We start from the raw sequence: 11,549 nt of genomic DNA, 5'->3' as shown, positions 1-11,549 counted from the left end.
TGCTAAAAAGGGAGATAACAGATGAGTATCTAAAAAAGATGGCAAGAAACAAGACATTCACCAGGCAGACAAACTTTTCCAGACAAAACCTTTTGACATATACTGTATAACTCATCAACATTGTATTTATACATCACTGTAGCATTTTATATACTTTACAAAATATATGATTTACAATATTTAATCAGGCAAGCTTCACATAATATTGTCATTATAAAAACAAATTAAAAAAAGATTTAGAAACTGTATTTGGAATGTTTTTATAAAGAGGCTAATGATCTATAAGTGCAAGTTTATGTTTTCCAATATAACATCTCCTCTATAAGGTTTTTTCATCAGTGTTAAGTTTGCTCAATCCAATTTACAGTATCTAGCCTACTTGAAGTTTTTTAAACAAACTCTCACATACCTTCCTTTTAATTTTCCTACTATATTAGTTTAAGAGCCCTAAATTTTGAACCTTTCAAAGTGCTTTCTGGAACCTCCAGATCCATTGCATGCATTTGCAGACGTCTCATTGTCTGTCTGCGACTATGTTCAGTTTGCCCATTTCCCCATCCATCTCTTCTAGGCATCCCTTTATAAGTGTAGCATATGTCATCAGTAGTGTAATTACGTCCAGGAACCATATGAGTTTTCCTAGAACCTGCATTACCTCCCAAATGGGGTGATCTTTGCATGGTACTCATTCCCATATTTGAATTTCTCACAGCCAAATTCTCTCTACTTCTTGTAACTTGAAGTCTAGGCACTGATATATTGTTCCAGTTGTCATCAATACCAAAGTTGTTTGCTTTTGTTTTATGATCTCTTGACCTGAGTGCCCCAGACATATCACTGTAGTAAACATCTGATGATGTTGGACGTACACCAGAGATTCTGGTCTTGGAGGTGGGTAAAGCCATTGTAAAATCAGGTGAGCCGGAGAGATGTTTTTGCATTGCAGGCCACTGGGCTTTATCTGAAAATTTCATGTCTCTGTTCAAGTCGAAATAGGGGTCCTGCATGTTCAATTCTGAGGCACCATATTTCTGATGAGACGGTATTCTGATATCAAGATCGTTTGTTCTGGCTGACTCTATTTGACCTCTTGGGACGGCAAAATTGTAAGTGTGTACTTGAGTATAGGCACCAAAATCAACATTAGGCCCCAGGCCTTGAAAGTCAGGGCTATCAGTTCCTCCTTTAATTCGGGGGGTTTTGAGATTCATCTTTGGAGAGCTAAATTGAAGATTCCCAGGAGGAGCGTCAATGTCAAAGTCAGGTGCATTCACATCAAAATCCGGTTTCTTGACATTTGGTCCTTTAATTTTACCTTTAGGGAAATCAACACTCATATCTGGAGCTGTGATATCTGGCTTATGACCTCTGATATTGAAGTTTGGGGAATCAAAATCAGTTTTAATCTTTGGCGCTGAGAGATCCATTTTAGGGGTCTTTAGATCATAGTCAGGTGTCTTTATTTTGGGTCCTGAGAAACCAATATCAGGCATCTTTAAAGTTGGCATCTTCATTTTACCAGATGGCATGTGCATGTTTGGAAGTGTAAGATCTGTTCTTGGACCTTTAAGATCAGCATTGGGTCCATAAATGTCAATATCAGGACGATTAATCGCACCCTTTAGTGTGGGAGCTGATGTGCTCAGATTAAGGTCTGGCTGATCAATGTCAGCATCAACATTCATATGTGGTCCTTTCGAACCTGACAGGCCAAAACTGGGCATCTTTAACTTTGGCATGTTCAATTTACCTGAAGGACCATTAAAATCAATATCAGGTGATTTGACATCTAAGTTCGGGCCTTTAAAATCAGTTTCAGGCAGAGTCAGATCCATGTCTGGTGAATCGATTCCTCCATTAATTTTGGGGCTTTTGAGATTCAGGTCTGGAGATTTGATTTTAAGATCTGGGCCTTTTGGTTTGCCACTTGAGAAGCCAAGTTTGGGAAACTTCAGTTTACCTGAAGGGGAATCTATGTTGAGATCAGGTGCACTCATGTCAAGATTGGGTTTCTTGAAATTTGGTCCTTTAATTTTACCTTTAGGGAAATCAACATTCAGATCAGGTGCTGTGATATCTGGCTTATGACCATCAATGTTGATATCTGGGGAATCAAAGTCTGCCTTAAACTTTGGAGTTGACAAATCAATTTCAGGGGTCTTCAAATCATAGTCAGGTGTCTTTATTTTTGGTCCTGAGACACCAAACTTTGGCATCTTTAAAGTGGGCATTTTCATTTTTCCAGAAGGCTTGTCAATGTCTGGAAGTTTAAGATCTGTATTTGGACCTCTGAGATCTACATTAGGTCCATGTACATCAATATCAGGACCATTTATTCCTGCTTTTAGTTTGGGAGTTGATGCACTCAGATCAAGGTCAGGCTGATCAATGTCAGTATCCACATTCATGTGTGGCCCTTTCAACCCTGACAGGCCAAAACTGGGCATATTTAGGTTTGGCATTTTAAATTTACCTGATGGGCCATTAACATCAAAATCAGGTGATTTGACATCTAAGTTCGGGCCTTTAAAATCAGTTTGAGGCAGAGTCAGATCCATGTCTGGTGTATCGATTCCTCCCTTAATTTTGGGGCTTTTGAGATTCAGGTCTGGAGATTTGATTTTAAGATCTGGGCCTTTTGGTTTGCCACTTGAGAAGCCAAATTTGGGAAACTTCAGTTTACCTGAAGGGGAATTTATGTTGAGATCAGGTGCACTCATGTCAAGATTGGGTTTCTTGAAATTTGGTCCTTTAATTTTACCTTTTGGGAAATCAACATTCAGATCGGGTGTTGTGATATCTGGTTTATGACCACCAATGTTGATGTCTGGGGAATCAAAGTCTGCCTTAAACTTTGGAGTTGACAAATCCATTTCAGGGGTCTTCAAATCATAGTCAGGTGTCTTTATTTTTGGCCCTGAGGCACCAAACTTAGGCATCTTTAAAGTGGGCATTTTCATTTTTCCAGAAGGCTTGTCAATGCGAGGTGCATTCATGTCAAGATTGGGTTTCTCGAAATTTGGTCCTTTAATTTTACCTTTAGGGAAATCAACATTCAGATCAGGTGCTGTGATATCTGGCTTATGACCACCAATGTTGATGTCTGGGGAATCAAAGTCTGCCTTAAACGTTGGAGCTGACAAATCCATTTCAGGGGTCTTCAAATCATAGTCAGGTGTCTTTATTTTTGGCCCTGAGGCACCAAACTTAGGCATCTTTAAAGTGGGCATTTTCATTTTTCCAGAAGGCTTGTCAATGCGAGGTGCATTCATGTCAAGATTGGGTTTCTTGAAATTTGGTCCTTTAATTTTACCTTTAGGGAAATCAACATTCAGATCAGGTGCTGTGATATCTGGCTTATGACCACCAATGTTGATGTCTGGGGAATCAAAGTCTGCCTTAAACTTTGGAGCTGACAAATCCATTTCAGGGGTCTTCAAATCATAGTCAGGTGTCTTTATTTTTGGTCCTGAGGCACCAAACTTTGGCATCTTTAAAGTGGGCATTTTCATTTTTCCAGAGGCCTTGTCAATGTCTGGAAGTGTAAGATCTGTATTTGGACCTCTGAGATCTACATTAGGTCCATGTACATCAATATCAGGACCATTTATTCCTGCTTTTAGTTTGGGAGTTGATGCACTCAGATCAAGGTCAGGCTGATCAAAGTCAGCATCCACATTCATGTGTGGCCCTTTCAAACCTGACTGACCAAAACTGGGCATATTTAAGTTTGGCATTTTAAATTTACCTGATGGGCCATTAACATCAAAATCAGGTGATTTGACATCTAAGTTCGGGCCTTTAAAATCAGTTTGAGGCAGAGTCAGATCCATGTCTGGTGTATCGATTCCTCCCTTAATTTTGGGGCTTTTGAGATTCAGGTCTGGAGATTTGATTTTAAGATCTGGGCCTTTTGGTTTGCCACTTGGGAAGCCAAATTTGGGAAACTTCAGTTTACCTGAAGGGGCATTTATGTCAAGGTCAGGTGCATTCATGTCAAGATTGGGTTTCTTGAAATTTGGTCCTTTAATTTTACCTTTAGGGAAATCAACATTCAGATCAGGTGCTGTGATATCTGGCTTATGACCACCAATGTTGATGTCTGGGGAATCAAAGTCTGCCTTAAACTTTGGAGCTGACAAATCCATTTCAGGGGTCTTCAAATCATAGTCAGGTGTCTTTATTTTTGGTCCTGAGGCACCAAACTTTGGCATCTTTAAAGTGGGCATTTTCATTTTTCCAGAGGCCTTGTCAATGTCTGGAAGTGTAAGATCTGTATTTGGACCTCTGAGATCTACATTAGGTCCATGTACATCAATATCAGGACCATTTATTCCTGCTTTTAGTTTGGGAGTTGATGCACTCAGATCAAGGTCAGGCTGATCAAAGTCAGCATCCACATTCATGTGTGGCCCTTTCAAACCTGACTGACCAAAACTGGGCATATTTAAGTTTGGCATTTTAAATTTACCTGATGGGCCATTAACATCAAAATCAGGTGATTTGACATCTAAGTTCGGGCCTTTAAAATCAGTTTGAGGCAGAGTCAGATCCATGTCTGGTGTATCGATTCCTCCCTTAATTTTGGGGCTTTTGAGATTCAGGTCTGGAGATTTGATTTTAAGATCTGGGCCTTTTGGTTTGCCACTTGGGAAGCCAAATTTGGGAAACTTCAGTTTACCTGAAGGGGCATTTATGTCAAGGTCAGGTGCATTCATGTCAAGATTGGGTTTCTTGAAATTTGGTCCTTTAATTTTACCTTTTGGAAAATCAACATTCAGATCAGGTGCTGTGATATCTGGCTTATGACCACCAATGTTGATATCTGGAGAATCAAAGTCTGCCTTAAACTTTGGAGCTGACAAATCCATTTCAGGGGTCTTCAAATCATAGTCAGGTGTCTTTATTTTTGGTCCTGAGGCACCAAACTTTGGCATCTTTAAAGTGGGCATTTTCATTTTTCCAGAAGGCTTGTCAATGTCTGGAAGTTTAAGATCTGTATTTGGACCTCTGAGATCTACATTAGGTCCATGTACATCAATATCAGGACCATTTATTCCTGCTTTTAGTTTGGGAGTTGATGCACTCAGATTAAGGTCAGGCTGATCAATATCAGCATCCACATTCATGTGTGGCCCTTTCAAACCTGAATGGCCAAAACTGGGCATATTTAGGTTTGGCATTTTAAATTTACCTGATGGGCCATTAACATCAAAATCAGGTGATTTGACATCTAAGTTTGGGCCTTTAAAATCAGTTTGAGGCAGAGTCAGATCCATGTCTGGTGTATCGATTCCTCCCTTAATTTTGGGGCTTTTGAGATTCAGGTCTGGAGATTTGATTTCAAGATCTGGGCCTTTTGGTTTGCCACTTGGGAAGCCAAATTTGGGAAACTTCAGTTTACCTGAAGGGGCATTTATGTCAAGGTCAGGTGTATTCATGTCAAGATTGGGTTTCTTGAAATTTGGTCCTTTGATTTTACCTTTAGGGAAACCAACATTCAGATCAGGTGCTGTGATATCTGGCTTATGACCACCAATGTTGATATCTGGGGAATCAAAGTCTGCCTTAAACTTTGGAGCAGACAAATCCATTTCAGGGGTCTTCAAATCATAGTCAGGTGTCTTTATTTTTGGTCCTGAGGCACCAAATTTTGGCATCTTTAAAGTGGGCATTTTCATTTTTCCAGAAGGCTTGTCAATGTCTGGAAGTGTAAGATCAGTATTTGGACCTCTGAGATCTACATTAGGTCCATGTACATCAATATCAGGACCATTTATTCCTGCTTTTAGTTTGGGAGTTGATGCACTCAGATTAAGGTCAGGCTGATCAATGTCAGCATCCACATTTATGTGTGGCCCTTTCAAACCAGACTGGCCAAAACTGGGCATATTTAGGTTTGGCATTTTAAATTTACCTGATGGGCCATTAACATCAAAATCAAGTGATTTGACATCTAAGTTTGGGCCTTTAAAATCAGTTTGAGGCAGAGTCAGATCCATCTCTGGTGTGTCGATTCCTCCCTTAATTTTGGGGCTTTTGAGATTCAGGTCTGGAGATTTGATTTTAAGATCTGGGCCTTTTGGTTTGCCACTTGAGAAGCCAAATTTGGGAAACTTCAGTTTACCTGAAGGGGAATTTATGTTGAGATCAGGTGCATTCATGTCAAGATTGGGTTTCTTGAAATTTGGTCCTTTAATTTTACCTTTTGGGAAATCAACATTTAGATCGGGTGTTGTGATATCTGGCTTATGACCACCAATGTTGATGTCTGGGGAATCAAAGTCTGCTTTAAACTTTGGAGTTGACAAATCCATTTCAGGGGTCTTCAAATCATAGTTAGGTGTCTTTATTTTCGGTCCTGAGGTACCAAACTTAGGCATCTTTAAAGTGGGCATTTTCATTTTTCCAGAAGGCTTGTCAATGCGAGGTGCATTCATGTCAAGATTGGGTTTCTTGAAATTTGGTCCTTTAATTTTACCTTTAGGGAAATCAACATTCAGATCAGGTGCTGTGATATCTGACTTATGACCACCAATGTTGATGTCTGGGGAATCAAAGTCTGCTTTAAACTTTGGAGCTGACAAATCTATTTCAGGGGTATTTAGATCATAGTCAGGCATCTTCATATTGGGTCCTGAGAGACCAAAATCAGGCATCTCAAAAGTAGGCACTTTAATTTTTCCAGATGGAATGTCAGGAAGTTTAAGGTCTGTTGTTGGACTTTTGAGATCAGCATTAGGTCCATGGATGTCAATGTTAGGACTATTTATCCCTGCATTTAGTTTGGGAGTTGATGCATTCAGATTAAGGTCAGGCTGATCAATGTCAGCATCCACATTCATACGTGGCCCTTTCAAACCTGACATGTTAAAACGGGGCATCTTTAACTTTGGCATATTCATTTTTCCTGAAGGGCCATTAACATCAATATCAGGTGATTTGATATCTAGGTTTGGGCCTTTCAAATCAGATTGAGGCAGATTCAAATCCATGTTTGGGGTATCGATTCCTCCCTTAATTTGGGGGCTTTTGAGATTCAGGTCTGGAGATTTGATTTTAAGATCAGGTCCTACTGTCTTGCTTCCAGAGATGCCAAATTTTGGCAGCTTTAGTTTACCTGAAGGGACATCTATGTCAAGGTCATGTGCATTCATGTCAAGACTGGGTGTCTTTAAATTAGGTCCTTTAATTTTACCTTTAGGGAAATCAACATTCGTGGCAGGTACTGTGATATCTGTCTTATAGCCTTTAATGTTGAAGTCAGGGGAATCAAAGTCTGCCTTAAACTTTGGGGCTGACAAATCTATTTCAGGGGTCTTCAGATCATAGTCAGGCGTCTTTATTTTGGGTCCTGAGAGTCCAAAATCAGGCATCTTGAAAGTAGGCATTTTCATTTTTCCAGATGGCATGTCCATGTCAGGTAGTGTAAGGTCCGTTTTCGGACCTTTGAAATCAGAATTAGGTCCATAAATGTCACTGTCAGGACCATTTATTCCTGCATTTAGTGTAGGAGTTGATGCACTCAGATCAAGGTCAGGCTGATCAATGTCGGCATCCACATTCATACGTGGCCCTTTCAAACCTGAAAGGCCAAAACTGGGCATCTTTAACTTTGGCATATTAAATTTTCCTGAAGGGCCATTAACATCAATATCGGGTGACTTGATATCTAGGTTTGGGCCTTTCAAATCAGATTGAGGCAGATTCAGGTCCATGTCTGGGCTATTGATTCCTCCCTTAATTTGGGGGCTTTTGATTTTAAGATCAGGATTGGTTTTCTTGAAATTTGGTCCTTTAAATGTGCCTTTCGGAATATCAAAATCCATTTCTGGGGCTGTGATATCTGGCTTTTGACCTCTGATGTTGATGTCTCGTGAATCAAAGTCTGCCTTAAACTTTGGAGCTGACAGATCCATTTCAGGGGTCTTCAGATCATAGTCAGGTGTCTTTATTTTTGGTCCTGACAGATCAAAATCTGGCATGCTGAAAGTGGGTGTTTTCAGTTTTCCAGAATGCATGTCTATGTCTGGAAGGTCTGTTTTCAGACCTTTGAAATCAGCCTTTGGTCCATCAATTTGTATATCAGAAGAACCATTAAGACCTGCAGCTACTTCAGGGGATGATAATGCTAATTTTGGCCCCTTCATACTTGCATCATAATTGATGTCTGTTTTCTTGTTTCCAGAGAAGCTAAACTTTGCCATTTTAAATTTTGGCTTCTTGACATTAATTGATGGTACATCCATATCCATATCAGAAGAATTAAGCAATGCATTTGGGCTTTTGAAATGACCTTTTGTGAGGTGCATTACTGGAGATCCTTGGGTATTTGGCAGTGTAAGATTTGAATCTGGCGTACTAATATCAACATTTATGTTTGAATCTGTATATGTTCGACCCCGTAGGTTGATTTCACTTCCAACATCTGGTAAGTTCATTTTGGACTGATGTGATGAAACATCACTTCCAATGTTGCCTTTGATTTTTGCACCTCTCATTAGGTCAGATCCTTGTAGTAACATGTCTGAGTTGTATTCACCTGTAGAATCATTGGTACCATAATGGATCATAGGCCATTCATGATCCAATTTCTCGTCAGGTTCTGTTTCATATTGAGTGAGACACTTCCGATCTGCATTCTCAAGTAAAGCTGCAACGTTTATCCTGCCTTTGCGGTCAAGTGTTTGGGTTGCCACTGGACCATTTTGTGTGCCATGTCTGTATTCCTTAGCAGCTTTGTTTCCTTTCATGAATTTCCTGACTTTAGTATTGTAGAGCTTGTCATATGAATCTTTCCACACCTGTTGAAACATTGTAATCAGAACAAATCATGATGATTTATGATTTAGGGTTGCAAAAAATTGTGAATGCAATGTCCACAGACCTCATTTGGAGCTTTGACATCCAGACTTTCCAAGCTCTTGCTGGATTTCAAACCATGCTTCATCACCTCCTTGTCATTATCAATCAACTTCAAAATGTCCACAACTTCATTTTTCTTTTCTTTATTCCTCTTTAGATCAAACTGACCACTGGAACCCACAATTACATTATCTGAAATGGAAATGTAATCTATTTTATCCTTATATTTTCACCATATTAAGGTTCATGGCAAAAGCAGATTTATTCACAGTACAAGTGTTTTGTAAAAGAATGATGCTTAAAAATTATGCATTGATGTACAAAATTCATAATCAAACAGTGCTGTACCTTCTAGAAAGTTCAGGTCTGAGTACTCCAATCTCTCTCCAGAAACATTATCATCTTCAGACAGCAGGCTGTCCGAAAGGCTTCTTCGATAAAGAGCCTGCAAATTACAATATACTATTATGTTGTATTGTCCCCCTCAAAATTTCATGAAATTAAATGCATGTAAAATAAAAAACAGAATAACAGTTTTTTTTTATGAGAAACATGTAGCACCTAATTAATTCATTACATTTATATAGCGCGTTTCTCGGCACTCAAAGCGCTTTACATAGAAGGGGGAATCTCCTCAACCACCACCAATGTGCAGCATCCACCTGGATGATGCGACGGCAGCCATATTGCGCCAGAACGCCCACCACACACCAGCTTACTGGTGGAGAGGAGACAGAGTGATGAAGCCAATTGGTATATATATATGGGGATTATTAGGAGGCCATGATGGACAGAGGCCACTGGGCAAATTTGGCCAGGATGCTGGGGTTACACCCCTACTACTTTCGAAAGACATCCTGGGATTTATTGTGACCACAGAGAGTCAGGACCTCGGTTTAACGTCTCATCCAAAGGACGGGCCATCTACACCTACCTCTACTAGCATTTTTATTAATAAATCACTCATCATTCATTCTTTTTAACAAATTACATAAGGATTTAAAATATATTTGATATCACACTCTCAAAATGCATAAAATATAGTTTAGATGATGGGATAAAAAATGTGATAACATACCATTTCACTTGTAAACATTTAGTGAAGAAAAGCCTCCAAAACTCAAACCTGTAAATGCAAAAGAAATGATTCAGCAGCAACAAGACAACCAAGTTCCAGTGCTAATTATTATTGGCACATGTAATTGTTAATGGCTGGTCATAATGCAATGACAGAATAGAACATATGAATTATGAACATATGGGTAATCAGTAAATGAAGAGAAGCACCTTCTCAGAATGAAACAAGTCTGAGCAAACCTAATTTAAATTTACATTAGAGTTTGCCAATTGGCACAAGGACATTTATCTTGGTGCACAATTAATCCTGAAACACGTTAATGCTTAATACAATTGTCTGCGTTTTTCCCACTGGCAGATAAACAGATAGACGAAACTGTGAGGTATTCAACAAATTGTTCAGGGATAGTGTAACAAGAGGGCGTTAAGAACAGGTTAGGTCAGATAAAAGAAAAATGTGAACAGACCTCAACTTTTTAACCACACCCTTGGTTTTAAACATGTGTAATCAAAGAGGTAGCAGGTGCTCCCATGATCATCTGTAAGGATACATATTTTGATAACCTGTTCAACTATAAAGATTTCATTGTCTTACTTCAATGAAACCGGCTCCGAAAACAATCCAATTACTAACTACTATCTACAGTATATGATCTAATTAATATACACATTTATAGTAATCACAAATTAAATATACAGGATCTGAAAATGTGCTTCAGAAGCATTATTTTCAATATAAGGTACTAGTCAGTAGCAATTTGTTGATAAAGTGGTCCCCAAAGAAATAAATGTTAATGTACTCTTTCACTCAGTCACAACATAATATAACTGTCTTGTAACCATCCCTGTGCAATGCTTCTCGTTTGAATATGCTAGTTAAAAGCAATTTGCAATATAAATACATCAACCCATTTGTAAATTACAGTAAAAACAAGATTAAATCAGCATAACTTGTGCAAGCGCTGCATAGTCATTCATAACAGAAACAGCTGCATTTGCTATACATTCAAACTTTATTTTCAGTACTATACAGACAGTTTTACAAAAAAAACAGTGAAGTCAAAAGTACTGTTGTAAACTTTAACAGCAAAGAAAAGCCTTACCTTATATCCCATGAGCTTTTAAATCCTTGTTCAATATCAGCAGTGATAATGTGCCACACTGAAGTGTTTCCACAGGACGAGACTGTGTTTACCTCTGTTCTCTTCCTACTGTTTATGGAATCCTCATTGCAGCAAGTAATACACTTCAAGAGTGGACAAACTGGTTTAACCTCGATCTGGCCAAACACATATACCTCATAAAGCTTCAGCATCACTGCATTGGAGGCAGGGTGACATAACAATAACAAACCTCTCCCTCATTCTAGATTGCTGGGAGGAACTCAAAAGAAATGGTTGAAAAAGACTAAACTATGTACACATGTACTCCCATATGACTCATATGTGTTGGGGAAACACACACCTCTACAAGGTGTACTCACTTTCACACAAGTTGTCTGGGTGGAGATGTGGTTAAACGTTCACACCTCTAATGAAACCAATTATGCATTGTCATGTCTCCGTAATACGTTCAAATAAATACACACGTGTTTTATCTGTTCGAAA

At 39.0% G+C, this 11,549-nt stretch overlaps 1 protein-coding gene across 1 annotated transcript; it reads right to left on the bottom strand.

Moving 5' to 3' along the window:
• Nucleotides 1-381: 381 nt before the first annotated feature.
• On the bottom strand, nucleotides 382-11,502 carry si:ch211-69b7.6 (neuroblast differentiation-associated protein AHNAK). The gene is made up of 5 exons (XM_056252725.1): nucleotides 11,046-11,502; nucleotides 9,944-9,991; nucleotides 9,214-9,310; nucleotides 8,888-9,057; nucleotides 382-8,804 (listed from the first exon to the last, which is right to left on the bottom strand). Exons 2-5 carry the CDS (start codon nucleotides 9,959-9,961, stop codon nucleotides 429-431), a joined length of 8,661 nt encoding a protein of 2,886 aa, XP_056108700.1. The 5' UTR covers nucleotides 9,962-9,991; nucleotides 11,046-11,502; the 3' UTR covers nucleotides 382-428.
• Between the last annotated feature and the right edge of the window lie 47 nt (nucleotides 11,503-11,549).

The sequence above is a fragment of the Rhinichthys klamathensis genome, unplaced genomic scaffold, assembly GCF_029890125.1.
Source record: "Rhinichthys klamathensis goyatoka isolate OS25496 unplaced genomic scaffold, OSU_Roscu_1.1 h1tg000098l_1, whole genome shotgun sequence".
Taxonomy (NCBI): domain Eukaryota; kingdom Metazoa; phylum Chordata; class Actinopteri; order Cypriniformes; family Leuciscidae; genus Rhinichthys; species Rhinichthys klamathensis.
The sequence above is the reverse complement of the archived record's forward strand: the minus strand, read 5'-3'. Positions and strand labels throughout refer to the sequence as shown.